The sequence below is a fragment of the Panicum hallii genome, chromosome 6, assembly GCF_002211085.1.
Source record: "Panicum hallii strain FIL2 chromosome 6, PHallii_v3.1, whole genome shotgun sequence".
NCBI lineage: Eukaryota > Viridiplantae > Streptophyta > Magnoliopsida > Poales > Poaceae > Panicum > Panicum hallii.
In genome coordinates, this window is record NC_038047.1 from 45,364,737 (window position 1) to 45,391,089 (window position 26,353).

General features: G+C 46.9%; 5 protein-coding genes across 6 annotated transcripts; 4 read left to right on the plus strand and 1 right to left on the minus strand.

Annotated features, from left to right (window-relative positions):
• The first annotated feature begins 3,011 nt into the window (after positions 1–3,011).
• Positions 3,012–7,234, plus strand: LOC112898511 (serine carboxypeptidase-like 51). The gene is made up of 11 exons (XM_025966851.1): positions 3,012–3,285; positions 3,357–3,451; positions 3,526–3,633; positions 3,759–4,049; positions 4,283–4,350; positions 4,446–4,551; positions 4,635–4,846; positions 4,950–5,070; positions 5,953–6,005; positions 6,134–6,272; positions 6,953–7,234. The coding sequence occupies exons 1-11, from the start codon at positions 3,156–3,158 to the stop codon at positions 7,019–7,021; spliced, it is 1,392 nt and encodes a 463-aa protein (XP_025822636.1). The 5' UTR covers positions 3,012–3,155; the 3' UTR covers positions 7,022–7,234.
• A 1,618-nt stretch (positions 7,235–8,852) lies between these two features.
• LOC112896379 (dnaJ homolog subfamily C member 28-like) lies at positions 8,853–11,632 on the minus strand. The gene is made up of 3 exons (XM_025964322.1): positions 11,294–11,632; positions 9,341–9,671; positions 8,853–9,248 (listed from the first exon to the last, which is right to left on the minus strand). The coding sequence occupies exons 1-3, from the start codon at positions 11,530–11,532 to the stop codon at positions 9,126–9,128; spliced, it is 693 nt and encodes a 230-aa protein (XP_025820107.1). The 5' UTR covers positions 11,533–11,632; the 3' UTR covers positions 8,853–9,125.
• A 134-nt stretch (positions 11,633–11,766) lies between these two features.
• Positions 11,767–12,778, plus strand: LOC112896380 (polcalcin Phl p 7). The gene is made up of 2 exons (XM_025964324.1): positions 11,767–12,033; positions 12,107–12,778. Exon 2 carries the CDS (start codon positions 12,173–12,175, stop codon positions 12,413–12,415), a length of 243 nt encoding a protein of 80 aa, XP_025820109.1. The 5' UTR covers positions 11,767–12,033; positions 12,107–12,172; the 3' UTR covers positions 12,416–12,778.
• Positions 12,779–20,138: 7,360 nt separating this feature from the next.
• On the plus strand, positions 20,139–21,968 carry LOC112897194 (protein WALLS ARE THIN 1). Its single transcript, XM_025965439.1, has 3 exons — positions 20,139–20,564; positions 20,682–21,198; positions 21,308–21,968. Exons 1-3 carry the CDS (start codon positions 20,287–20,289, stop codon positions 21,662–21,664), a joined length of 1,152 nt encoding a protein of 383 aa, XP_025821224.1. The 5' UTR covers positions 20,139–20,286; the 3' UTR covers positions 21,665–21,968.
• Positions 21,969–22,850: 882 nt separating this feature from the next.
• LOC112896404 (F-box/FBD/LRR-repeat protein At1g13570-like) lies at positions 22,851–25,442 on the plus strand. 2 transcript variants are annotated; one of them, XM_025964360.1, is made up of 5 exons: positions 22,851–22,996; positions 23,701–23,809; positions 23,904–24,746; positions 24,835–24,987; positions 25,115–25,442. In XM_025964360.1, exons 1-5 carry the CDS (start codon positions 22,923–22,925, stop codon positions 25,391–25,393), a joined length of 1,458 nt encoding a protein of 485 aa, XP_025820145.1. In that variant the 5' UTR covers positions 22,851–22,922; the 3' UTR covers positions 25,394–25,442. The 2 variants fall into 2 exon arrangements, with proteins under 2 accessions (XP_025820145.1, XP_025820146.1); XM_025964361.1 differs by having other exon boundaries at positions 22,909–22,926.
• Positions 25,443–26,353: the final 911 nt, after the last annotated feature.

The window sequence follows — 26,353 nt, forward strand, 5'->3', positions numbered from 1 at the left end:
CGTCGATGTCGGTCGATCATGACACACGGCCAACAGGAGGAGGCAGTACATATACAAGCGCACGTAAAATTCATTTTTCATATATATATAAAAATTTTATTCTACATGTATTTTTAGCTACTCCCACGTATATATCTCATAACATAGGACGTATCTGACCTAACAAAGAGTATGTATATAAAGTATATGATCATACTAGAATATTATAATAGTATATACATTGGGTATATGATTATACATACAGTATGTGGATATACTAATTTTTATATACTAGTACTAAGGTATAATTATAATATATTAAAAAATAAGAGTGCTTTTGAAGTTTTTTTAATATATCCTTTTGAAGTATCTTAGAATTAGTATACGAACATGCTCACAGTAATAAATAAGTATGCGGATATACGCACAGTAGTATACTGATGGTGAAAATAACCTACACGCGAGTATAGATAAAACTCATTACACACACGCTGAACGTACATATAATAGTTCAAATTGTATTTGCCTGCTTGCTAGCTAATTGGATCGATAGGATGGTTGTCGTCCTCCCCTCCTTGGCCCGGCCTGCTTCTCATCGATTTTGCCTTCATTATATAGAAAGGTTGATTAAATCTACGCATCTGTAGTGAAGTCGAGGTTTAATTATATTCTCTGAAGAAATACAAGTATTGTCAGGATGCATGCATGTGCTGTTGATATAGCTAGATAGAGGCACGCATGTATTTCAATTCAACCCATGCATGTCGCTGTCCTTCCCAAGACGAAAAGGTCTTGACAATGGCAGGCCAGCGAGCGTGCATCGTCTCCATGATATGCGCATCAATCTCATTTGGTCGTTCGCTTTCAATGTAAGACTCAAGAGAAGAAACGACAGAAGAGGAGAGGAGAGGGAATTACACCCGATTCTAAGAAGAAATCAGATGTATAATATATGTACGTTAAGATTAAGTTCATATATATATATATAATAGATGATATAATAGTAAAAAATAATATCATAACAAAAGAGAGTAATAAAGTACTTTATTACGTGACCGAATATCTTAATATTAAGCAAATAAATGAACGTCTTTAACTAGTTTCATCTTCACAGGCAGATGATTGCGATACATACGCGTAGAAATCCTCAAAGTCTTCAGGGAACTTCGGATAGTTATCTTATTCCGAGTATCATTAGTTTTAATAAAGTGAGCGTGAGTACACGTATGGTTGGTACTCAGCAAGTGTAGTAAATTATATGACATGCAGGACCAATTTCAAGGTAAGGTATACCTTACGTGATTTAACTGCGGTAAGCACTTTAGTTGGTCAAATTTTATTTAGCAAATTAACTAAGTTTATACCATAACCCTTAAATAAGCAGCAGAGATAAATAACAACAATGTAAATAAAAAATATAATTTAGATCATCTTCAAGTTCAATTATCACGTGAGGGTCCAAACCGCTCTTAACCGTGAGCACGGCTGATATATCACTTTAAACTCCATAGAGGTTGTATACTTTTACCCACATCTCGTGTTTCCCTTGATGCCCGGATTTGCAAGGACTTTAAACACTTCCGAAGTGAGTGAAAGGGATTCACTACGAGATCTTTACAAAGATTTCCCAACCTCCAACGATCCGCTAAGATTTTAGGCCGCAGTGATCATAATCCTCCCTAATAAGACGATATCTTAGCCAAGTACCATAAACAAAACCTCCAACCCTATCAACGCACTCCCCTGTTGCCCTTTCAGTAAAACCATTACAAGCTAAATTTTCTAATCAATTAGCTAAGACCAGGGCCGTGTTGTTCCAATTAATACAATGATCTCATAATTATCACCATGAAGTAATTCTAGAACATGAAGTAAATCAACTGTAGCATTTGTTTGAATTTGTTTGAAGTTAACCAAAGGTATACGCAACTAGCAAAACTACCCAACATAAAGTAAACAACACAGGTTTAATTAAGTACACAATAGAAACTAGGCATGTCTTAATTTGAGATCCGTCATATTATAGACACATGCATGCATACAAAGTAAAAGTGTTTTATAAAGATTGGTGGGATCGGAATATGGTCAAAGGAATCAAAGCACCGTTGCTCTGTGTCTTCTTCAAAGTCTTGGTCTTACTGGTCCTCAGAACTGCACCATTTATCGCATCACATTGGTACATACAAGCAAGCAAGTACAACGAATAAGAAATAGGACACCAAAGAATGTAAACAGAATAAAACACGGTGATAAAGCTGCTCTTATATTTGCGAATTTAAATTCAACTGAAAGACAAATAATATAACAATGCAATGCGGCATGAGATGAGATGCACAAGACCTATGTTACCTTATATGTGTTTATAAATTCACGATAAATATTTTAAAATTAAAATAAATTAAATAAAATCTTATCAAACCTGCAATAAATCTAATAAAAATTTTTATGTTCCTAAATTAAAAAATTAGGGTGTTATAGATGGCAATGCGTCTCCATCCCAATTGCATTGCACGCCCATATGAATTAGGGATCCCTTGCAATGGAGTATGTATGTATCTGCTATCCCTGCACACAACGCGCAGCTGCTGCATATACCATCACAGTAAATTCTACTTATATTCTGAAGATCAGACTGATCACCGATTCATACGAAATTCAGTTGATAGATGTGGCATGGACAGAAACAGCGGCAAATGATAAGTCGTAACTGAATGCCAACCCCCTCCCCTCCCTCATCCCTGGATCTCTCTCTCTCTCTCTATCCGTGGGAGGAATTGTTTCCATTTGACCCCTTCAATTTCAATGCGACAAACTTTTCTACAAATAAATAAATAAGTAGAGAGACCTTTTCTTCTTCTTGTAAACTCCCACGGATTTGGATCTATTTAATTTGTTTGGGTCTTTCCCCGCCCGCCCGCCCGCCGCAGTCGTCTTCATCGTCTCCATCAGTCCATGCCCCCATCTGCTACTACTCATAGGATATTTTTAGTTAATATCGGAGAAAAAAATACAGCATGCCAGGGAATCCAGGTAGCAGAATACTCCTATATAGATAGGCAGCCTCCCCCGTAAGCCGCTTCGATTCCATCGCGTTGCGTGGCGGCGTCTCCAACTCAATTCAATCCATAGCACCGAGAAGAGCAGAGCAGTAGCGTCCTTGTTACAGGACAGAGGCAATGGCGCCGGGGCCTTCTGTCGCGCTGCTTCTGCTCTTCTGCGCCGCGGTGGCCTTCTCCCTGGCCGTGGCCGACGCCGCCGGCACGCCGGACGGCTCCGAGGAGTGGGGCTACGTCCAAGTCCGACCAAGTAAGCTCTCGATTGCATCTACTCTGCTCGTCGGTTCTGATCTGATTCGCCTGCTGCCGCACCACACGCAGAGGCGCACATGTTCTGGTGGCTCTACCACAGCCCGCAGCGCGTGGACAACGGCAGGACGCCATGGCCGACCGTGCTCTGGCTGCAAGGAGGCCCGGTAAGTTTAGTAGAATCTGGCTGGACTGGATTGATCGGTGATGAAACCGATTGCTCAACTCAGCTGACTGGCAGGGCGCGTCCGGCGTCGGGTACGGCAACTTCATGGAGATCGGGCCGCTGGACGACGACCTCAAGCCCCGCGCCACCACCTGGCTCGCCAAGGCAGACCTCCTCTTCGTGGTTGGTAACCATCCAACTCTTGTATCCTCAATATATTGTCAATGCATCAATCACATCCAACAATGGCCGGCCGGGCCGCCCGCCATTGACACCGCCCAATGCAACCATGACCTGCTCTGCTGCAGGACAACCCCGTGGGCACGGGCTTCAGCTACGTCGAGGGCGGCGACAAGAGCCTCATGGTGCGCACGGACGCCGAGGCGGCGCGCGACCTCACCACGCTGCTATGCGCCCTCTACCGCGACAACCCCCGCCTCCGGGCGAGCCCGCTCTACATCGTGGCCGAGTCCTACGGCGGCAAGTTCGCCGTCACCACGGCGCTGGCGGCGCTCAGGGCCATCGACCAGGGCCGCCTCCGCGCCAACCTCGCCGGGGTGGCCCTCGGAGACAGCTGGATCTCGCCCCTCGACTTCGTGGTCAGTCAGGACAACCTTCTTTCTTCTTGCTCTACTACTTCAGTACTTCACTCGCCGGGGTGTTGTTGACTGCTACTACTTGACAAATTAACTATAGACACTGCTCGATCGCGTTTTGGTTTTGAGGAAAAAGTAGTGATTTTTTTTGGGTTTGGTCAATGCATTGCTTGATTAGAGACAGCTTTTGTTTGGGTAGTAAAGTACTAAATTAATAGCCGACGCGCGCGTTGCAGTTGTCGTGGGGGCCGTTGCTGTACCAAGTGTCCAGGGTCGACGAGAAGGGCCTGCAGCAATGCAACAGGTATGCTTGCTGCTTGTTGTTTCTTTTGGTTTCTTTTTCTCCGGAATGATCGATCGAGTTGAATGCTTGCTGATCGATGAACGCAATGGGGGCAGTGTGTCAGCGAAGATCAAGGACCAGGTGGAGAAGAAGCAGTTCACGGACGCCGAGGCGTCGTGGTCGGAGCTGGAGAACGTCGTCATCGCCAACTCCAACTCCGTCGTAAGCGCAGTTCCTGCTCCAGCAGTTCGTTCAATTCCTCTGCTCGTTGGTTTGTCGCTAACCACAGCTAGCTATGGCTGCAGGACTTCTACAACTTCCTCAAGGACGACGCATCGGAGGACGCGGTCTCGACGGCGGCGGCGCAGCGGCAGAGGTCGACCCTGTCGTCGTTCAGGAGGAAGAACGGCTACTCGGGATACCTCGAGTCCATGGCCTCAGCGCGGGAGGGCGGCTTCGACGGGCTCATGAACACGGTCATCAAGAAGAAGCTCGGCATCATCCCCAAGGATCTCTCGTACGTACGCTATCAATCAATATATATAATCAAGCTAGCTACGTTTCTGTTCTGTTCTGTCGTTCTGTTCTGATGACGATCCAATCCTCCGATGATGCTGCAGGTGGGGAGAGCAGTCTGGCGATGTCTTTGACGCAATGGCGGGGGACTTCATGAAGCCGAGGATCCAGGAGGTGGATCAGCTGCTCAAGCTCGGCGTCAATGTCACCATCTACAACGGGCAGGTAAACAAATCATCAAACTGACTGACTGACTGACTAACTGGCCATGGGCCTTGCTTGTCGATCCTAAAACTGATGATTGGCACACAACAATCTCTGTCGTCCCGGTTTCGTTTCAAGCTCTGATCGACCAAGTGCTTGCTATTACCAGTTGTCCAGTTGGGCGTACTCGATGTCCGCATGTTGTTGGACAGATAGGCTAGGCTACAATAGTCACGAACTCAGCTCGGTAAACAGCCAAAGACCCAAACTTACACACACATCTGATCTGAGGCAGGCATGTGCACTTTGTTTGTCCGTCCGTCCTACTAGTACTTATACTGGTGTCACTCACTCACACGAGGTAGTGTACAGTAGTACGTACTGCATAAGCAGCCAAATGGTGTGGCACGTGTAGTGTGATGATCCCAAGGAGGGATGATGAGTATACTTGCAGCTTGCTAGGGCACAGTAGATGCATGCTGTGCTCAACTGCACGACGGCTGGATAAGCAGGTGCCCTCTTCCGGTCCGTGAGTCGATCTCGTCCCTGTGCGATGCGATGCCATGCGATGCGGTTGCCATGTGATGTCCTCATTAGGCTCATCACGAGCATCAGGAAAGTTTTGCTTCGTTCGTCTTACTTTGTCTCCATGTATGTAGCCCTCCTTGTTATCATTAATTTGTGTTTTAAAAAGTTGGAAAGTAAGTCTGCCTGAGTCCATTGTACTGTACAAGACGTCAGAAGGAAGCCATCTGACCCCTGACTGACTGTTCTAACTCTGCTGCATGCATGTGTACCTAGCTGATTGCTAAACCAGATGCCATCTCATAAGATCTGCAAACATGCAACTTGTTAAACCAAACTATTCCTTGTCAGTTAATCCAGTCTGTCTCTCTCTGGCAGCTCGATCTCATCTGCGCGACCAAAGGCACCATGGACTGGGTTCAGAAGCTCAAGTAATGCATCCAAATCTGTTTGGTTCTGCAGTCTGTCCGTCTGTCTGTCTGTCTGTGTGTCTCTCGTCATATACACACGCATACGCCAAAGTTCACAAGACCAACTGACCTTTGATGCTGCCTGCCAGGTGGGACGGCCTCAAGAACTTCATCAACTCACCCAGGACGCCCATCTACTGCAGCAAGGAAGGCCAGTCCGGCACCCAAGCCTTCGTCAAGTCGTACAAGAATCTCAAATTCTACTGGATACTCGGAGCTGGACACATGGTAAGCTTACACCCTGTCTTGTTTTTCGACAATGGAAGTTCTATTAAATTTCAAGATCGTTACACCGAGATGATACAAATAAAGACCTTGAAACACCCCCGGCCTCTGCATTCTCTATAACCAATTGCCATCAACAAATTGCTGGATATCAATCGCCGTTGCGTGCACATTGTTGTCGTCAAGCTTCATGTGTATGTTTGCTGAGCTGAGAAGGTGACGTATCCACCCTCAACTCATAGGATCCTAGCTAGTCAAGAGGGATTCCTTTTCTGCGTGAGCTGGAAAGTGTGGTGCATTGATGCAGTTGGTGAGAGAGGTTTTTCATGGGCACGTGCACAAGAAATGCCCTCATTTCTGTGATGCAAAGAGAGGCAAGACCTAGGACGCAGGCCAGCCAGGCAGCCACACATGCGCCAACAGTGATAGATGATAGTAGATACTCCATGTAGCAGGCAGCTAGGACTGCTGAGGTAGTGCTGCAGGGCCAGCCTTCTTCAATGGTTATGGGATGTCCATGTCTTCCAAATAAAAAAAAAGTTTATGCAATAGGCGTGCATGTCCATGAACAAAATAAATAATGTGTGCTTATATACTATAGGATAGTAGATGCTAAGATGGCGTACGTACTAATGCTCAGCCTTTTGTTTTTGTTTTGGTGGCAACAACAATGAACCAACCAGGTACCCATCGACAACCCTTGCCCTGCGCTCAAGATGCTGGCTGACATTACGCGATCTCCTGCCAAGTAGGAGTAGGAGCACAGGATGGAGTACAGAGCCTGACACCAACCAATTCTTCAAGATTCTTTAATTTTCCTGTTTAATCTCTTTGTAATACTACATTCAAAAAGTCTTCTTTACACAGATACAGTCATACAGAAAAAAAAAGAGTAAGTGCTAGCTGGTGATGATAGTATGAGAGTACCAGACATGCAAGGAATACAGAAGAAAGGGATATGACAAGAGAAAGAAATGTGTTTGCCGAGTACTGTAGCACCGCACCGCTGCAAGCAGCTGAATTTGCGGTGACAGCGAACAATCAGAAACCGATATTTATTGCGTCAGAGACTGACAGTCCTGCCTCATAACTCCCGAGCTGACCCAACCTCACCTGCTTCTTGCTTCTGCACCTACTAGTCTGTCTACTTTCCTTTTCACCACTCAACTGCACGCACATAATTTCCCTTCAAATTCAGCTCAACCCATTCGGGAGGGAGCGCAACCCCTCCTTGAAAGTATCCTGGTTTGCCCTTTGGTGGCTTGGAACATGATAATAAGGAGAGAAAGGAACTAGTTTGCGATTTATTGACTGGACTTGCCAGTTCTGATTGGCTTCAGCAGAAAATGAAACCGTAGCACATACCCACTTCGGGGTGAGGTTTGAGCCATCCTTTTCTCAGCTGACACCATTTTAGAATTTGTCACTTTGGTAAGGACAATTGCAGTGTTATTAACAGGTTAACAGGGCCAGAAAGCTTTAGGTGAAATATAAAGTCCACAACCTTGGCCAGCAATTTGGTCCTCATCGACAACGGCACTTAGTGCAGTACAAAGGGTCCTTTTAGTTCGGCTTCGGGAGCCAGATTCGCGTCAAAAAATCTAGTATCCCAACCAAAGACCTCTATCGGACGAATCGATTCTGAAAAATCATCCGATTCCCGCAGGTCACTGGAATCGGGTGAGACACCTGATTTCACCGATTCCGCGACCCCGACGCGCGCCCGCCGCGCCCCCCGCCGCCGCCCGCCCCCCCCCCCCCGCCGCGTCGCCCGCCGCGACCCCGACGCGCCCCCGCCGCCGCGCCCCCCACCGCCGCCCGCCGCCCCCCGGGCCGGTCCCACCGCGCCCCCCGACGCGCCCCCGCCGCCGCGCCCACGCCACCGCCCGCCGCCGCGCCCCCCGCCGCCGCCCGCCGCCCCCCGACGCGCCCCCGCCACCGCCCGCCGCCCCCCGACGCGCCCCTGCCGCCGCCCGCCACCCCCCGGGCCGGCCCCGCCGCGCCCCCCGACGCGCCCCCCGCCCCCGACGCGCCTCCCGCCGCCCGCGCCCCCGTGCTGGTAACGAAAAACAGAGGAGAAAGAGATAAGGAACGGGAAAAGGGAGAAGGGAAAAGGGAAAAAAAGAAAGAAGAAAGGAAAAAATAGAAAGAAAAAAAAGAAAGAAATACAGAGAAAAAATGAAAGAAAAAAAGAAATTGTTCAATTATTTTTATAACGTGGATATATATATTTTGTATAAATTATTATATATGTCAAATATTAACAAACATGAATATTTCCTTTCCAAAACGGTCATCTACATGGCCATGCGATTAATTAGCATATAAAGAACCTTAACAGACATTTCTTATAGAAATCCACAGCTGACAGTTGTTTCAGCCAAACAGCTTTCAGCTTTACCACAGCTGTCAGCTCACAGCATCTTTCCCACAGCTGATTCCAGAAATCAGATTTTCAGGAATCCACGGCTGAACCAAATACACCTAAAGTCGGATGACCCGTAACTGCAGAGGGACTCGTGCCACAAAGTCTCAGTATCCAGCTGAACATCCTCAGCTTACAGAAAACATCACAAATTTTCACCAGTCGCTACTTAGTTGTATTGCAGAAAAATAAGCTCAGGCTCTGCCAATGACACATACATAGAGTGTTACTGCATGTTGGGCTACAGCACCGGAAAACATGGTTTTCAAAATTATGTATACTAATAAAAAAGCCTACGTGTAAATACCTACACTCAACTGTCCTCATGGATTATAGAGTATGTGTATGTCCTACTACATATTCCTAGTTACAATTACAACTCATTTCAATACAACAAAATCCAGGAGCACGGTCCAGTCTCTGTTTTTACTTCAATCTGTCCACCTCCTTGTCCTTGTTTCTTCTTTGTTCGACTTCAATTTGTCCACCTCCTCCTCCCAGTTCAGACCAAACATCTGCCGCCCAAAAGGTACAATCAGGTTGTACCGGAAAACCTGCAATTTTACATGAAACCAGCCCTCCTTATCATTCCATTTCAGTGATTCCACTAAGGAAAAGAGATATGTGAGCTGGTGCCGAGTAGCACCTTATCATTTATCTGGCGAATTTGTTCCTGGAGAACCCTGCAGTCATCATTCCAGCTAGAACCATCAACTTCAGATTGGTTTGCCCAAGCCTTCTTTAATGCAGACCTCCAGCCAGCAATCATGCCACGGATTTCCTTATTAAGTTCAACCCATTCAGGTGCACAACCGTTCCTTGAAAGTATCCGGTAAAGGGTATCTTCAGCAGAATCGGCGTGAGGATTGGAATTGAGATTCAGGGGTTTGCCCTTTCCTGGTAGATTTTCAAAGTGCCCTTCTTCCATTGAGTGCCATATTCTTTGTTCAACGACATTTACAATGTCAGTCTCAGACCTGAAAAATGGCAAACAAGGCGCAGTTTATTAGGGGTACATTAAATCCTAGGACAAGTAGTGCACAAGTGTCAGAACTTGGATGTCTCAACAGGGTACCAGCTTTAACATCTATCCAGTTTTAAATTCAGAAATTATTGGTTCGAGAATCTACTGCTGACATTAAGGCATATAGCCCAAAAGTAATGGCTTGCATGATCATGATGTTCTTTGTGAATTCTTATGAATAATCAAACCAAGTGACTGAGAAGTAACTAAAAGAACTTGCCAGCTGCAGGCCAACTAAGCTCATAGTATAATCTCTTACGTTATACTTTATTTACAGCATGAGACCAAGGATGCATAAAGGGAACTTGGACCAAGGTAAGGAGAAACAAAGGTATCAGCAGGTTTGGCTCATTTATGCCTAGCCTGGCTTCAGCAGATAATGAATACGGCATCCTATACACATTACCAGTTATCAAGTTAGGTTGAGGTTTCAAGCACCTTCATTTCTTCACCGACACCATTGAGATTTATTTATCAATATATTGAGAAAGGACACTGTTGATGATCTACTAAAGTGGTAACTGGTAAGGATAATCATAGTGTTATTAGCAGTGGGAAAGGGGACTCTAATCGATACTTCACAGTACCCGAAGGACAACAAGGTATCAAACAAACATAATATCCAAATCAGTTGCCAGTAATTTGGTCAACATCATCCCAGAGGAAGCTTAAACCAACACTCAGTGCGGCAATGGTACATAATACGCATCATGATTTGAAACGGGGTTCTAGGGGCTGTTTGGATGCTGCCGCCGGGTAGCCCTGCCGAGGCGTTGGCTGGCCAAATATTGGCGGCCGATTTGGCCGCGCGTGGGCGTGCTTTTTGCGTCATGCGCCAACAGCCGCACCTTGGCATGCCAAAATTTGGCAACGATCCAAACATTCAGACTGGAGTCAGTCAGCGGCCAAAATTTGGTTCAGCTAGCCAGGGTCAGTATCCAAACGCACCCCTAGTGCCAGGTACAAGAAAATTGGATTGTTAATCAGTCTCACATGCAAGAACAGGTTGGTAATATTACTTTCGAAATGCATACTAAGTTGCCACACAACACAAGATGTTGGTGCGAGGTAAAATTTTACAAAAAATTTAATATTGGAACTTACAATCATGAACCTAAAATAATAAAAATCCCAATTTAGTCAAGAATAAACAAGATATCACACTACAATATCAACGAGGCAATTGCCCAAACCATTAATTTCATGTTTTTTTTTGACATAACAAGGGAAATATCTACCTTTTCCACTCCTACAGTAGTGGTTCACATCCTCGACAAACATCTACCTAGTCCCTTATCAAAAAAAAAAACGTCTATCTAGTATTTGTGAGATTAACCTTTGTGAAGGTTAGCCTGCAAAATGTGCATGTGTCCACATGGTGGATTTTGTTCCCTGTAACATCTTGCGCATCAAAATGCTTGCATCATAAATCATGTTCAATCTAAATTAGCAATTTCCACCGCACATCAGCACAATGAGCAAATAATAAAGATAAAGCTACCATTTTTTTCCCTGCGAGTTTATTGGGGAGCCCCGTACGGTATAGAGGAGATATCAGTGATGGAGGTGCCTGACCTCACTGCGTTGCCTCGTCCACGGAGCTCGGGAGGGAGCTTGCGCTCGTTGACGGCGTCCATGACGGCGGCGAGGCGGTGGGGGCCGGACCCCGACGGCGCCTTCTTCTTCTTGCTGTCCGGGGGCGGCGACGAGGCGGAGGGGGCGGCCTGTTCGGCGCTCCAGGATGCCGACCAGAAGGCGCGCCGGCTGCGGGCTGTCGCGAGGAGGCGGCGGGCTGCGGCCGCCAGCACCGCCATTGGAGACCTGGCGGCGATCGATGGACGGCGACGGACGGGCCCGGCCTGTGGCTGCGCAGCTTTACACGACACCACGCTCCGAGTCGGTTGGAGGAGATGCGGGCTGACTTGAGTGGGCCGAGCTGGTGCTTTTGCATGCATACATATGGGCTCTGGCTAAAGTTACGACGGGCCTTGAATTGGGCCTTTGAAGCCTAGGTGCTTAATTGGGCCTCGAAGCCTAGGTGCAGCAGGCTCCTCTGCTCCTCTCTGTCTGTCTGGCTCTGGTTGAACGAACGATTCCTCCGATCCGGGGGGAGTGGAGGATGGAGGACGATCCAGCAGCAGGTCATGGCGATGGATGGCGGTGAGGTGACCCGACAATTTCTCCCCGGCGTCTCCTCTCCTCCACAAACGTAGTGAGGCTCGCTCCTCCATGGCTATATAGCGGAAAGAAGAACTCGAGGAGAAGAGCTAACGCGTGTACTACGCAAAGGCAGTGATCGAGAGGGGGCAAGCAAGGTACCTCAGAGCTAGCGTAAGAGAGAGAGAGAGGGATCGATCGGTCTCTGCTCCTAATTAACTCTATCTGCAGAGAGGGAGAGAGGACGTACAGATCGGCGCCGGGCGGGTCGATCGAGAGATCATACGTACGACGACAATGGCGGAGGCGGCGGACATGGAGCGGATCTTCAAGCGGTTCGACACCAACGGCGACGGCAAGATCTCGCTGTCGGAGCTGACGGAGGCGCTGCGGACGCTGGGGTCCACCTCCGCCGACGAGGTGCAGCGCATGATGGCCGAGATCGACACCGACGGCGACGGCTGCATCGACTTCAACGAGTTCATCACCTTCTGCAACGCCAACCCGGGGCTCATGAAGGACGTCGCGAAGGTCTTCTGATCGATCACCTACCTACGTACCTGATCATTCATCCTTCCTACTACAATCAAAGAGTCACCTACACCTATCAATCATCGTCGTCGCTCGATCAGCTGGCTCGCCGATCGTCTTTGATTATTTCATTTGGGGTGGTTTACCTTAAGCACTGCTAGCTAGTACATACGAGCTCCATCAGTTTGATTCTGATGATGATGAGTCTCGCTTTCTTTATCCTATTGTTGGCTTCCAATCCAATATATATGGACGACTTTTCTTTTCTTTTCTTTTTCCCCGTTCATATGTGCCTCCGATAAGTAAATTGTACTGCCCTGGCAGGCCAGCTTAATTTCTATGTAATTCATTATTGGAGAAGCGAACCATCTATCTGCATCTTAAACAAAATATGTTGGAATTTGATTGTTTCTTTCTTTGCAATCGCTCTTATTTTAGTTTTGTTGTTTCATTTATGATGGAAATAATTTTATTGTTGTATTTTTTTGCTTAATTAAGTGGGAAATTTCAGTTTTTCTTTGTTGGTTGTGTTGCTGCTCAAGTCCAAATGTATTGGACTCCAATGCGCAGCAACTACTGTGGACATACTAATTAAGATTGCAAATCCACTAGCCTGAGATACCTTCAGATTCGCAATACTGATGATGGGAACTGAACTGAATGCAGTACAGTGGGCAATGCCTCCCATCGGGGAGTCACCATCATTCATACCCTTGAATGAATCAACTAGCTAGCTGCTTGAGTTGATTTGATTTGGTTTGGTTTTCCAGCACCACACTGCTGCTACTGCTAGCTGCACACACTGCTTGGTAGCTGCTGGCCGGCTGCAAAGAAAGATATGATAGCTGATGGGTAAAGCCAGCAAGCAAGCAAAGTAGCAGAGCATGCGCGCGGTGCTTGGACGATAGATCCACCTGCGCCATCATAGCACATTCCCTCCCTCGATCGAGTCTTCCATCGGACAGGACCTGCCGGCCGGCCGACGAGGAATCTCTCTGCTAGCTCACTCTCTAAAAGTTAGTAAAAGCTATCCATGATCAGGCAGCGAAGATCGAGTGGCCAGTGCAAAGCCAGCATGCATAGACAGAACCAGTGATGATCACAAGTACTAGTTGAGACTCCTATAATTTAGTCCACGATCCCATCACATCCATCTTCTATCCTGCTGCTGCTGGCCTGGTACGGTCCAGCTGAAGATTCAGATGCGATCATATCGATCCATCCATCTGCTAGTAGCTTAGGTATACCGCTGCCTATTCCTAATAATGTGATCGATATATAACCACATATCCTGTCGCTTGCAGTGCAACTGCAACATAGTACGAGTCCGTTTGGCAAGTCTGCGCCTTCTCGGAAAATAGCTCCGACTTCTGCTTCTCTGGTGGAGCTGCTTCTCTAGCAGAGCTGAAGCCGTTTTGAAAAATGTCTAGTTATTTAATATATATATAGAAAAGATCAAATAACTGTACTACTCTTATCTATTTATTTTTTTCTCAATTCTTTCTATTTTTCTTCTTATTTTCTTCACCTTATATTCTCTCTCCTTATCTGTTCTTCTTCCCTGCGCCCAAGCAGGCCCTCGCCCTTGCCCCCGCCCCCGCCTTCCTCTGCCAGCCGTGTGTGCCCACCGCTAGCACCTCCTCCCCCTCCCCCTCCCCTCGCTCACGCCGCCGTTCATCCCCACGACGGCCTCGCGCTCCTATGTCTATCCTCCACCGCCGCCGCACGATCCTACGACTGCCTCCCACCACCTCGTGCTCCCGCGGTCGGTTGTCTTCTGTAGTTGCCGCCGCGCTCCCACGGCCGTCTACCTCCGTTCGCGCCACTCACACAGGGCAAAGGTGGCAGACGAGATGGAGGAACCGGAGGAGCCGCGGGGAGCACTACCAGAAAAATTAGCTTTTGCCACAAAAAATATTGCAACAACATATAAATTATTGCAATAAATAGGTGATATCGCCACAATTTAAAATTTGGTGGCCATATATCTGTAGTATTGCCACGAATTTTATTGCATGGTCATATGTTCAACTTTCATTGCAATAGGTTAACATCTATTGCAACATTAGCTTATGTGTTTGCATTAAGGTGATTGTTTTGCCACGCTTAATTAGTGTGGTAATATTTCAAAAAATAGTTGCAACAAAAAAGTTATTATTGCCACGGGTGAAGTAGCACTGCAATATATGAATATTATTACCATATTTTCTAACTGTTGCAACGTTTTTCATTCATTCTCATGGCAAATAGAGAGGATAAGAGTAGACTATTAGCAAAATATACAACAAAAGTAGCTCTTGTGTAGTGGTAAAGGTTTGTAATCCTTTAGGTTCAAAGCCAATTAGTAGCAACTTTTATAGTTCTTTACTTCTAATTATTTTTTGCTCCAAAAATATATCATTGCAAGAATATTTTATTGCCACCATTTATAAAAATATGGTGGGTATAGCAATTCTATTGCCACGATCATGTTTGTTATAATTGCTACCACTTGTTGTTGCAATATTAACAAACTATTGCCATGACCTAGGTTATTGCAACTGCTATCTAATGCAATGCTTCATTACGTGGCAAATGCCATAGCTACTGCAACAAAACAAAAAAACGTGGCACAAAGTTTAAACCACACAATTACTTGCCACGGCTGCCACAACAATCATGTTGTGGCAATTCAGATATATTACCACGATTTGACCTCTACTGCTACAATTACTTAGCGTTGCAAAAGCTTAAATTTCTAGTAGTGGAGCTAGCTTTTATTTTTGAAAAATGTGGATTTGTTTTTAAAAATTGACTAACTTTGCTATTTGTGATGACTAAGTGCTCAAAAGAAATCTAACAAACCCCTAAGATAGTAGGTTTTGTACGAGCATGCAAAAATTCCTATATGAAGGATTGAAATCCAATAAAATTCCTCCATGCATGAATCCAATTTGAGTTTTGAAAAGAAGACTATCAAAAGAGTTTCGTAGATACGTCGGCACCCAGTGTGTCGTTATGCGTGGAGCATCTGCACGCGCGTACGGTTTGCCTTGCTTTATTCTGTGCGCGCGTGCAGTGCTTTGCTGGCCGGCTGGCTGGCTATGCGGATCGACCGAGTAGTAGCTAGTAGTCCATCCACCAGTTTAGTTTGTCGGGATGCAGACAGCATGCAAGCAGCAGCGCATGGCTGCCTCGATCAGCTGCTTGCTTGTGTAGTTGATCGATATGATGTCGTGCTCCAGCTTGACACATGAGCCGGCCGGCCGGCACTTGCATAGATGCTTGCTGCCGCTTCTTTCTCGATCGGCCGGCCGGTTACCTTTAGCAGCGGCTTGCTAGCTGCTAGTAACTACCTGCTGCTCTACTATGCATGCATACCCGGCCCGTTGGTCTGTACTAGCTAGATCGACCTGCAGTTGCTGCTGTTGGGGGTGCAGAGTTCAGTGCTTCGTTCAGTGTCGCATGCACACCAATGCAAGCAAGCAAGCACATGGCTCCAAGCTGTCGGAGATTGAGGTGATGCCTCCTTGGACTCGCTCTCGTTGATCTTCTCCCTTGGACTCTGCTGCTCCTGCATGGCATTTCGCATGCTGCACAGGGAAACCCCTGTTGCCCCCTTGTTGCTTGCACACACCTCCGATTCCGCCGATCTTCAGGGCTTTTGGTCTCCCTCACCGCTTTTGCCTTATCTATCGATCATCGTCGTTCGATCGTTCATTCATGTAGTCCATTCACTACCGACCAAGTTCCTAACTTGTCTCAACGCTCGCTGTTGTGATTGTATAGTAGCTACTCCTCACTGCATAGTCTCAGTCTCAGATCACTGCATAGTGCAGGTTAGGGATCTTCAGCTAGCATGCATGCATATCCTTGACTTTTGAGCCACCAGCAGGCAGCAGGGCGTGCATCTATCAGCCAAATAAATCGAACTAAAAGCTGTCGACTAACCAGCAGTAAATAAAGCATGTCATTAGAGGTTATGATAGATGCACTACCTAATACTGCACAAATGGGGGGCAATGGGGCCACCAGATGTCTTCTGAATTAGTTATATAGTAGATGTCTATATTAAACAAATTAACCCTAGTACTGGTACTGCTATGCTGCAAAGCTGTGGCGGAAGGAAGAAGGGTATGATGATGGCCGGCAGACATGATGGCTGTATCTTTATTTGCATCATTGCAGATGCAAAAGTATATTATAGTTAACTATATAGCATGTGACTAAGAGCCCACCTCTTTACTGTGAGGAGCGAGCTGGAGGTGTGTTTGGATGCAAGCACTTATGCCCCAAAATGCTAAAATATAGCACTACCCCATATAAATAGGAGTGCTAATAAAGTAGACTAAAATTTAGCCAAGACTAGCAAATATATAAGTGCTAATATATGGAAAAATTTTAGCTCATCCAAACAGGCTCCAAGTATCGATGATGAACGCTCGATAAATGACAACGGGTTACTGAGCAATGAGGACTGGGAATTATTATTAAGTGCTCGATCATAACTCATAATCAGTCTAGTACTGTGCCACTCCAATTGACTGACATACTAAGTAAATAAATCAAAAGGCACCCGTATTACGTCACATATCAATACCAGTGTACATTACCGAGGAAACATGCATATGTGGGAAACATATACTACTCTGAAAATCTTCAGCTGAACTAACTATATACCGTATCATATCTCTAAGAAAAAAAAGAAGAAGAAGGCCACAGTTGGACGGGCGACCTGCTGGAAGATTAATTAAAAGCGACGACGACGCGCGACCAGCGACAATGTTGGTGGCTGCTGCTGCCTGTTGCTAGTGCTGCCCGCCACATCCATCCATGATCCATTCCTTGTCGGCCTCAATAACCTGAAGCATACAGCCACCAGCACCACCAGCACCACAGATGGATCTATCATCATCTGTCGGTCGAGATTCAGTTGGAGAGGATGAAGCCCTCACAAGCTAAGAAGCAGTTTATTTGATTCTCTCATTTCTCTGGTGAAGGTGAACACACTAGAGCGCGATTCATCAGCTCTTGGATTGTTGAACGTACGGATCGGATGGGATCATCGATCACATGGCCGGCTGTGAGATGGAGGCATGAATAATGCTCGCTCACACGCCATGCATGTTCCTGTTCCAGGTGTTAGCTTGTTCAGTTCAGGATCGGAGGACCACACACTGGCCGGCTGATCGATTCAGTTCAGGAGTACATCGTGGATCAAAAAAGCTATAGCTAGCATTACTTAGTTTAAGCAGCTTCTCCAGCTAACTCGATCGATAGATCCATCCTGCCATCCATCGGTTAAAGGCGGCCTATATATAGCTTAATTAATAGCTACTATATGTAAGGGCCGGGAGCTAGCTAGCTAGTAGCTAGGGGACCATGCATGCATTAATCTTAGCTTAGCTTGCTTGATGGAAATGGAGGAGAGATTATTAGACTTGACCCGGCGGCCCACCGGGGGCACGCACCCGTGTGGGAGTGCGTCGTCGTACGTGCAGTGCAGGTAGCTAGCTAGGACTAGGAGAGGTTGGTGGCTTTAATTTACGATTAGGAGAACTTTAGTATCGTGCGCCGTAAAAGATTATTAGTCGTTCCCTGGCTCCATAGCCGGCCGGGAAGAAGAAGCTCGGAATGGAAAACACTCGCTTGGCTATTGCATTGATGAAAATAAAGAAAAGAGAAAGGATGATGATGATGGCATGCATATATGTCGCGGCCGGCAGCATGTCCCTGGAAAGCAGGAAAAGCTAGCATATCTCGATCAAGAGCAAGCAGGCAGCACCTGGCCACCCAGCAGCAGGCCGATCGATCGAACCCTAGATAATTCGATGTGGGATCGACTTGCTGGGCATCAGTGGGCAGAGGCAGAGACGGAGACCTCGGTCGCTCGCTCGCTCGCTCGCTCGCAGCCCGCACATGATCAGATCAATCGGCCGACTCCATCCACAACTAATTAACAGATAGATAAACAAAATAAAGGCCGCATATGGTTTGTTGTTGATGTGCTAGCTGATCATCGAAAAGACCACCACAGCCTGCTCTGGAATCTGGATCCCTTGCTAGCTAGCTAGCTAGCTTTGACATGCATGCGCGCACGCTCTGATCTCCATCCAGCATCTCGATCTGCTCTCTCTGTTAGTATGTGCTAGCTGGTGGTCCAAGCATGCATTAGTATTTGCATTTCTTAGCTTCCCGCCGGCCTGCTTCTCTCTTTGATCTGCAACTTTTCTCCGATCCATGCCTTTTGCATTATATTCTTTTCTTTTTTAATTCCCTTCTTTTCGATCCTCCGCTTTCCAGATCCATGCAGTGGAGAAGCACATTTGGATTCACTACCCCGGCCGCCTTGTTTTCAGCATCTGAATTTGATTAAGTGGCTTCAGTTGTTGGGTATAATAATTATTCATGCAGCTTTTCATCAAATATATATATATATATATATGAAAAATCTATTCTACACGCGCTTGTAGCTACTCCTACATGTGTATCTCATGATGTAGGACGTATCTAACCCAATGAAAGGTACGTATGAGATGTATGTGATCATACTAGACCATGGTACGTGACCGAAATGTATAAGAGCTCGCGCCAACACTTTCAGATGCTATTATTTGCAAGGACCGGAACAACTATATATATGTCTTGCACTAATAAGCAGAAAATCAAAGTGTGTTGCTCCAAATATAATGCTCATGGATTGCAACAACACATCAAGCATTATATATACATCCTTTTTTTATATGCCTTTATCATTACAACAGTAGAACACTAATAATTCGATCAAGCAGGAGATAAAACCATGAATGTACTGTATATATCTAGCTGCATGCAGGTTAAAGGGGGGGTCCTGCCTGCACTTCACTGCATTGTGCGGTTGGGATGACGTATTACTTGTGTGAGCATGCATGTATGCATCCTGATGAAGAAAGAAATTACATGGAAGCCAGCACTAATAAGCAACATCGACGCAGCAAGCAAAAAGACAACAACAATATAATGCATGCATCAGGCTAGCCTAGAAATAGATAAATATAATGAAAGGTAAGCTAGCTTATTAATTAGCTAGCAATATAATCCTTTTATTACTTTCCATCATTCGGCGACGACTGCTTTATTTTCATTACACGGACGGATCGCTTTCTTTCTATCAATCCGGCCGGTGCAACAAGCGGAGTGGCGCCACTAGAAGCTTAATTTATTGCTGCTGCCGCTGTCGCTTCATCACTAGCTAGCTCTTTGCAAGCAAAAAGCGACGCCACACTACTGAAACCACGCAATCGCCAATAATCAGCATTCTAATACATATGCCACTTCACTTATTACTTAGCGTCCTCTTTCATCAACCACACGCGCTGTGCTGGCTAGCTGGGTCATCAGTCATGTGGAGCAGTCAGTGGTGCGGTAAACTTTGCGAGCAAGCACACTCACACATGCTCCTAGCTAGAACGAACCTAGGCTGTAATTAATAGATTAAAAAAAAAGGGTCCGGCAGGCCAAAGGGGAAGTGGACGTACGACGACAAGCAGAAAAACAGTGACAGTGGAGTGCCACGTCCCTCTCATCAGCTGTCGCTGCACCTGTGGGGCCCACATGCAGTGGCTCGTCACAGTACACATGCATCTGTCAGTCGTTGCTCGGACATTCCCATTCCTCTCACAGTCTCACTTGGCTCAGGCTCAGCTGCTGCCCCTGCCCGGCCCTGCCCTTATATAGCGACCCCTTCCGAGCTCGATCGATCACTACCCGGCGCGGCCAGTCCTGGACGGAATAATCGATCATATCCTCTCTTACTTATTCCTCAGCTGGTACGTAGATTCTTCTCTTCTAGGTAGCAGCTCTGCTAGCTCCACCGCCGGGGGCTAGTAGCAAGCAAGAGAGGCAGCCGGCCCGCAACGGCAATGGCGGACGCGGCGGGGGAGGGTCGCCGGGTGTGCGGGATGCCGGAGAAGGCGCAGCTCCATGTGGCGATGCTGGCGCTGCAGTTCGGGTACGCGGGGTTCCACGTGGTGTCGCGGCTGGCGCTCAACATGGGCATCAGCAAGCTCGTCTTCCCCGTCTACCGCAACATCATCGCGCTCTGCCTCCTCGTGCCCTTCGCCTACTTCCTCGAGAAGAAGGACAGGCCGCAGCTGACGATCAACTTCGTAGTCCAGTTCTTCCTGCTCGCGCTATGCGGGTACGTAATGCTGCATTATATATCTACATATAGACATGTACATATATACTGATGCTGTTAAATATATACATATACATATATAATGCTTATTAATCCATCAATCGAACATGCACACAGCATCACTGCGAACCAAGGGTTCTACCTCCTCGGCCTTGACAACACCTCCCCCACATTCGCCTCCGCCATCCAGAACTCCGTGCCGGCCATCACCTTCGCCATGGCCGCGGCGCTGCGCATCGAGAAGGTCCGGCTGGACCACCGCGACGGCGTGGCCAAGGTGGTGGGCACGCTGGCGTGCGTGGCGGGGGCCTCCGTCATCACGCTGTACAAGGGCCCCACCATCTTCGGGCCCGAGGCCTCCTTGGGTCTGGAGGCGGCCGCCAAGGTGGGCGCCGGCGGCGAGAAGAACTGGACGCTGGGGTGCGTGTACCTGATCGGCCACTGCCTGTCGTGGTCGGGCTGGCTGGTGCTGCAGGCCCCCGTGCTGAAGAAGTACCCGGCGAGGCTGTCGGTGACCTCCTACACCTGCTTCTTCGGCGTGATCCAGTTCCTCATCATCGCCGCCTTCATGGAGAGGGACGCCGACGCATGGAAGTTCCACTCAGGATCCGAGATCTTCACCATCCTATACGCCGTCAGTATATAATAACTTTTTGTGCTAAGGAGTGAATGAAGAAATAATTAAGGAATACGCCTACTACTTAACAACAATATACTAACAATATTGAATACTGTGCGTGCAGGGGTTCATCGCGTCTGGCGTTGCGTTCGCTGTGCAGATCTGGTGCATCGACCGCGGGGGCCCGGTGTTCGTGGCTGTGTACCAGCCCGTGCAGACGCTGGTGGTGGCCATCATGGCCTCCCTGACCCTCGGCGAGAAGTTCTACCTCGGAGGCATCATCGGCGCCGTGCTCATCATCGCCGGCCTCTACCTCGTGCTCTGGGGCAAGAGCGAGGAGAGGGCGCGCCTCGCCAGGGACCGGGCCGCCGCCGCCGTCATGCCGCCCGACGCCGCCGTCATCCGGAGCGCCAAGCTGCAGGCGCCGCCGTCCAGCACGACGCAGCCGCTCCTGCTGCCGTCCTCCACCGAAAACGTCTGACGACCGATCATGCATATATGCATCTAGCTATATCGACCCTGCAGCACCAGCAGTATCTATATTACTTAATTGATTAGTGGTTTTCTTTCTCATGTGGATCGATTTCACGCACGCATGCAGCATGTATGCATTATTATTAAGAGATTTGGTGTGGCGAGCGAGCTGAGCAGACGATATATTTGCACGCATGCATGTATGTCTGCAGCAGCACTAGTAGCTAGCTAGGATTAATACATGCATGCATGGTCGGTGTGTAAGTCAATTTAATATATATATTGATCGATCGGTGTGTTGTTGCTGAACATCCATATTAGTACTTAATCTTTGCTAAACTAAAGTTTTTAAATCATAACTAAAGTTTAGCCTACCCTATTAGCACTCTTGTTTGAATTGGATGAAATTACCGGTTGGATCCAAACACACGCGGACCTGATCGAGGAGGGATTTTGCATTGTTAGCGGCGACCTCAAGACAAATTAATGGGACTCTGCCTGCCCAGCACAAATAAACCAACTACATAATTATTGTATATGATGATGAAGAAGACAATTAAGCAGACGACGATGCATTATCCATAAGCCACCTGGGCCACAAGCATGATCCACTCAATGCAACAAGCGGTGCTTTTGGACTTTTGGCCTAAGAATTATCCTGAATGAAATATGCATGCGCGTAGGCTGACGGGCAAATAGATCTCCAATTGTAACTCCGAGATCAACTTAGTATCCCTTCTTATTGATTAAATTCTCCTCGAATTTGATTTGTATACAGGATCCAGCTTGGTATCCAACTCAACCATAAAATCAGCGGCGGAGGAGCGTATGTGGCAAGGTATGGCACCCGGGAATCGGTAGAAAAAAATTTAGGCCGCCATTGCCCCTGCTCCCCCCCGCGCCGCCGCCCCTGCTCCTGCTCCCCCCGCGCGCCGCACCCTTCTCCTCCCGCGCCGCCCCCTGCTCCTCCCCGCGCGCCGCCCCCTGCTCCCCCCGCGCCGCCGCCGCCCCCTGCTGGCCTGCTCCCCCACGCGCGCCGCCACCCCCTCTCCCCCCACCCCCCGCGCCGCCGCCCCCTGCTCCTCCCCGCGCGCCGACGCTGCCCCCTGCGCGCCGCCGCCCCTGCTCCCCCCCGCGCGCAGCCGCCCCTGCTCCCCCCGCGCGCCGCCGCCCCCTGCTGGCCTGCTCCCCCCCCCCCCCCCCCCGCGCGCCGCCGCCATACCACGATTTCGTCTCGTCCTCCGCCACTGCATAGAATCAAATCCATGGGTGAGTGGTTGAGTTTGGCGTCCTTAACTTTTCTTTCTTGGCTCCGCGCCGGTCTGCTTACTTCCGCCAGGTATGCCCGCTCATCGATCCCCCTTCCCTTCCTTGTGTGCGAAATCCAACAGTACCCCAAACCCTAATCTAGTACTTCCTCCGTTCCAAATTGTAGGTCGTTTTGGCAAATCTAGATGTGTAGATTTTGCTATGCATCTAAATAAACGCTATGCCTGAATACGTAGCAAAAATTATATATCTAGATTTACCAAAACGACCTACAATTTGCAACGGATGGAGTACATGATATTTCGTTTCGTTTGTACGTACGTATTCGGACCTCACCATGTATTGTACCTAGCTACCAACTTGGATATTTCGCAAAAAAGTATCAAGCTTGAACTTGCAATGGTATGTAACTGATGAGCGCATCAAATTAATTCTCTGATATTCTTTTCACTGATATATAATTGAGCACATCAACAACCATGTCCCTTAAAGCAGTGCAGGAAAATCTTACAATGCAAAATTGCATACTCCATTCAGCAAGAAAGAAATATTTGTCAAATTGATGGTATCCAAAACCCTAGTCGCCTCCTCAACATTAGGTTTTAAACATAGTACTTCTCCTAATTTCACAATTGTCACTCTCGTACAAAAAATATATTACATTATAGCTAGTCACCTCATCATGCTCTCCAGTTCATTCGTTTGGCTTCCGTTCAACTAGTTTTAATAACTAACCCAATATTCAAGGAATTTTATATATATTGCTATTTTCAGTTTTGGAATGGGGAATTATCTAACTGGAAAAAGAACAGCAGCAGCACCAAACAACATCAAGGAGAAAACGATCTGCAACAGGGAAATTAAATTTGAAGACCTTCCAGAGGTATATATATGTTTGTCTTAACGTTGAGTGTACGCAAATGGGCTTTCTAATAAATAATCTTCATGATATGCCATTACTACTTTGTATATATCAGGGTGTACAATGCACGATCTTATCAAAATTGCCTCTAAAAGAGGTTGTTAGAACCAGCGTCTTATCAAGTGAATGGAGATATCTGTGGGTTCACTGCCCCAAGTTATGTTTCAACAGTGCTGATCAGGTGTCTGGGCGCAAAAGGTGCATCAAGAAATTCATCGATAATGTCAACACTGTTTTACACAAGTGCAGTGGTGAGGTGGTTGAAGAGCTCAAGGTCAAATTTGGATTTGACAGTACACTTGCTGACCATGTCGACAGTTGGATTAGTTTTGCTGCATCCTCACGGACAAAAGTTCTTGCTCTTGATCTGGAGTCTATTGACTCTTGGCTCCGAGAGGATCGTTACATATTTCCATTTCAACTTTTGAACAATGAAAGCATCTCCTGTCTACAAAGCATTGAGCTTAGCTTTGTATCCTTGAAGCCGCCTTTCCAGTTCCGTGGTTTCCCAAACCTCAGAAAGCTTCATCTCAGTTTGGTGCATGTCACTAGAAAGGATCTCCAAGATACACTGTCCAGCTGCTGTAAAATTGAGTGTCTAAGCATGGACAGATGCTATCCTGGTGATGAACTAAAGGTGGATACCCCTCTCTTCCATCTGCTACATCTACGCATTGTACGCTGCGAATTCACCAAGATAGAATTCCATGCTGTAAATCTGCATACTTTTACGTATAGAGGACCCTTACGGCCTATTGTCCTGAACTCTTCGAGGAAGTTGAATGATGTAACCATTTCGCTATTCGAAGCAACCTTTCAGCATGCTTTTGCATCACTTCTCAATGGCCTTCCGAGCGTGAAGCATCTGACTTTTCATATTATTTTTCTACAAATGGAGGTTTGCTAGCTGTTGAAATAATCTTGATGTTCAATTTCATCTCACCTGACAAAATCTAGTCGGTAATTTTCTATTGTTTGCCTTTCAGATGCAAGGGTTGAGCAATAGTAATCCATACAAGTTTTCTCGTCTTAGGAATTTACAGTTGCACATGAACATAGACCGCGAAGATGCCGACAAGATTCTTTGTTTGGTCTCTTTTTTAAGAGCCACTCCTCTTATTGAAATACTGGAGGTTCATGTAAGTTTTGTTCTGGGTTCTTATCAGTCACTAATGTATTTTGTTTCCAATTTTATGTTAGTCCACAATTTATCTTAGTCACTATATAATAATCCATACAACTTTCCAATTTATGTTAACCTTGCAGTTTGAATGTACTGATTTATGGTTTGCCGATGTGGCTGTGGGTCCTACAAGGCAGAACCTTCAGCGATATGAATACACTCATTTGAAGAGTATGAATATTACAGGATATAAAGGAGCAAGAGGCCAACTTGAATTTATTCTTCATGTTGTGGAAAATGCCCCTGCCCTGGAGGCTTTAACTGTATATACCACTCGAGAATTGCAGGAGCATGCTGGCCAGGTTGCCAAATGCTGCCTAAGTCAAAAACGTTCCCCAACATTGAAGTTTTGTGTTGTTTAAGACATAATATTGGCATGAGAAATACTCTGTGCAAGTTCTTTTATTGCCTGTATAGGTTGGAGAATGTACGTTCATGTATTAATGTATATCTTTAATGTTTTTCCTTCTTGTGTGGATAGTCGATCAAATTCCCTAAACTATAACAACGTCCCCTTGAAAACCCCAAGCCTTGGTAGCTCAAAGCCGAGCAGGTTTTGGTAGTATCTTTTATTGAACGGTTGGGGTAGTATCTGACCCTATTGCGAGTTGCCATACTTCCTGTGCATACAAAGGCCAATGCCACCTGTCCACCGTGCTACCAGGAACAGAGTCGAGGTGACCACATCTTTGTTCCTTTACAAGGGAGGCTATCGGCTCTGAGAGCGCCTTGCCCGTCGCCGGGAGGCTCGCTGCAGGATTGGTGGACAAGGCTTGGCAGTCACTGGAGCAGAGCAAAATATACAAAACGTAGTGCAGCATGGCCAGGCCATGTGAACCGCTTAACCACATGTTCTCATTTTGAATAACTACATGATCGGACAGCAGTATCAATCATACAGTAATTCCATAGGTATTCAGCTATTTTGTGGCAAGTCAATCCACACAGCCTTACATGATTTGTGCCGGATCTGAACCCGGCTTCTCTTCTCTAAAAGAACATTGGCGTTTCCTCATCAGATATGATTTTTTCCACCAAGGGATTTCCCCGAATTTCATTACAAAGCAGCAACAAAAGTACAGTAGCTCAGCATGATTCAGTTCTGGTAAGTCGAACAGACAACTACCTACTCCCCAGGACCCCAGCACCAAAAAAAAAAAAAATGCCGCCGCAGAGGGGCCACGACAGCAAAACTGTCAGCAACAAACTCCATCAGCGAGAACTATTGTAAAAACAGCCTAAAGAAGGTCTAAATCAGACATCATGGCAGCCATTGTTCACCAGAACCCATGGCTCCTGAACACACTTCTGGTGGCTCCTTG

What these genes read in the sequence shown, in the direction of transcription:
- LOC112898511 (XM_025966851.1), top strand. Translation starts at nt 3,156, where the DNA reads ATGGCGCCGGGGCCTTCTGTCGCGCTGCTTCTGCTCTTCTGCGCCGCG. An exon ending in ATCATCCCCAAGGATCTCTC is followed by an intron (nt 4,847 to 4,949) that starts GTACGTACGCTA and finishes ATGATGCTGCAG; the next exon opens with GTGGGGAGAGCAGTCTGGCG. An exon ending in TACTCGGAGCTGGACACATG is followed by an intron (nt 6,273 to 6,952) that starts GTAAGCTTACAC and finishes TGAACCAACCAG; the next exon opens with GTACCCATCGACAACCCTTG.
- LOC112896379 (XM_025964322.1), bottom strand. Translation starts at nt 11,532, where the DNA reads ATGGCGGTGCTGGCGGCCGCAGCCCGCCGCCTCCTCGCGACAGCCCGC. An exon ending in GGACGAGGCAACGCAGTGAG is followed by an intron (nt 9,672 to 11,293) that starts GTCAGGCACCTC and finishes GCCATTTTTCAG; the next exon opens with GTCTGAGACTGACATTGTAA. An exon ending in TTCGCCAGATAAATGATAAG is followed by an intron (nt 9,249 to 9,340) that starts GTGCTACTCGGC and finishes GTAAAATTGCAG; the next exon opens with GTTTTCCGGTACAACCTGAT.
- LOC112896380 (XM_025964324.1), top strand. Translation starts at nt 12,173, where the DNA reads ATGGCGGAGGCGGCGGACATGGAGCGGATCTTCAAGCGGTTCGACACC.
- LOC112897194 (XM_025965439.1), top strand. Translation starts at nt 20,287, where the DNA reads ATGGCGGACGCGGCGGGGGAGGGTCGCCGGGTGTGCGGGATGCCGGAG. An exon ending in TTCCTGCTCGCGCTATGCGG is followed by an intron (nt 20,565 to 20,681) that starts GTACGTAATGCT and finishes ACATGCACACAG; the next exon opens with CATCACTGCGAACCAAGGGT. An exon ending in TCTTCACCATCCTATACGCC is followed by an intron (nt 21,199 to 21,307) that starts GTCAGTATATAA and finishes CTGTGCGTGCAG; the next exon opens with GGGTTCATCGCGTCTGGCGT.
- LOC112896404 (XM_025964360.1), top strand. Translation starts at nt 22,923, where the DNA reads ATGGGTGAGTGGTTGAGTTTGGCGTCCTTAACTTTTCTTTCTTGGCTC. An exon ending in GGTCTGCTTACTTCCGCCAG is followed by an intron (nt 22,997 to 23,700) that starts GTATGCCCGCTC and finishes TGCTATTTTCAG; the next exon opens with TTTTGGAATGGGGAATTATC. An exon ending in TTGAAATACTGGAGGTTCAT is followed by an intron (nt 24,988 to 25,114) that starts GTAAGTTTTGTT and finishes TTAACCTTGCAG; the next exon opens with TTTGAATGTACTGATTTATG.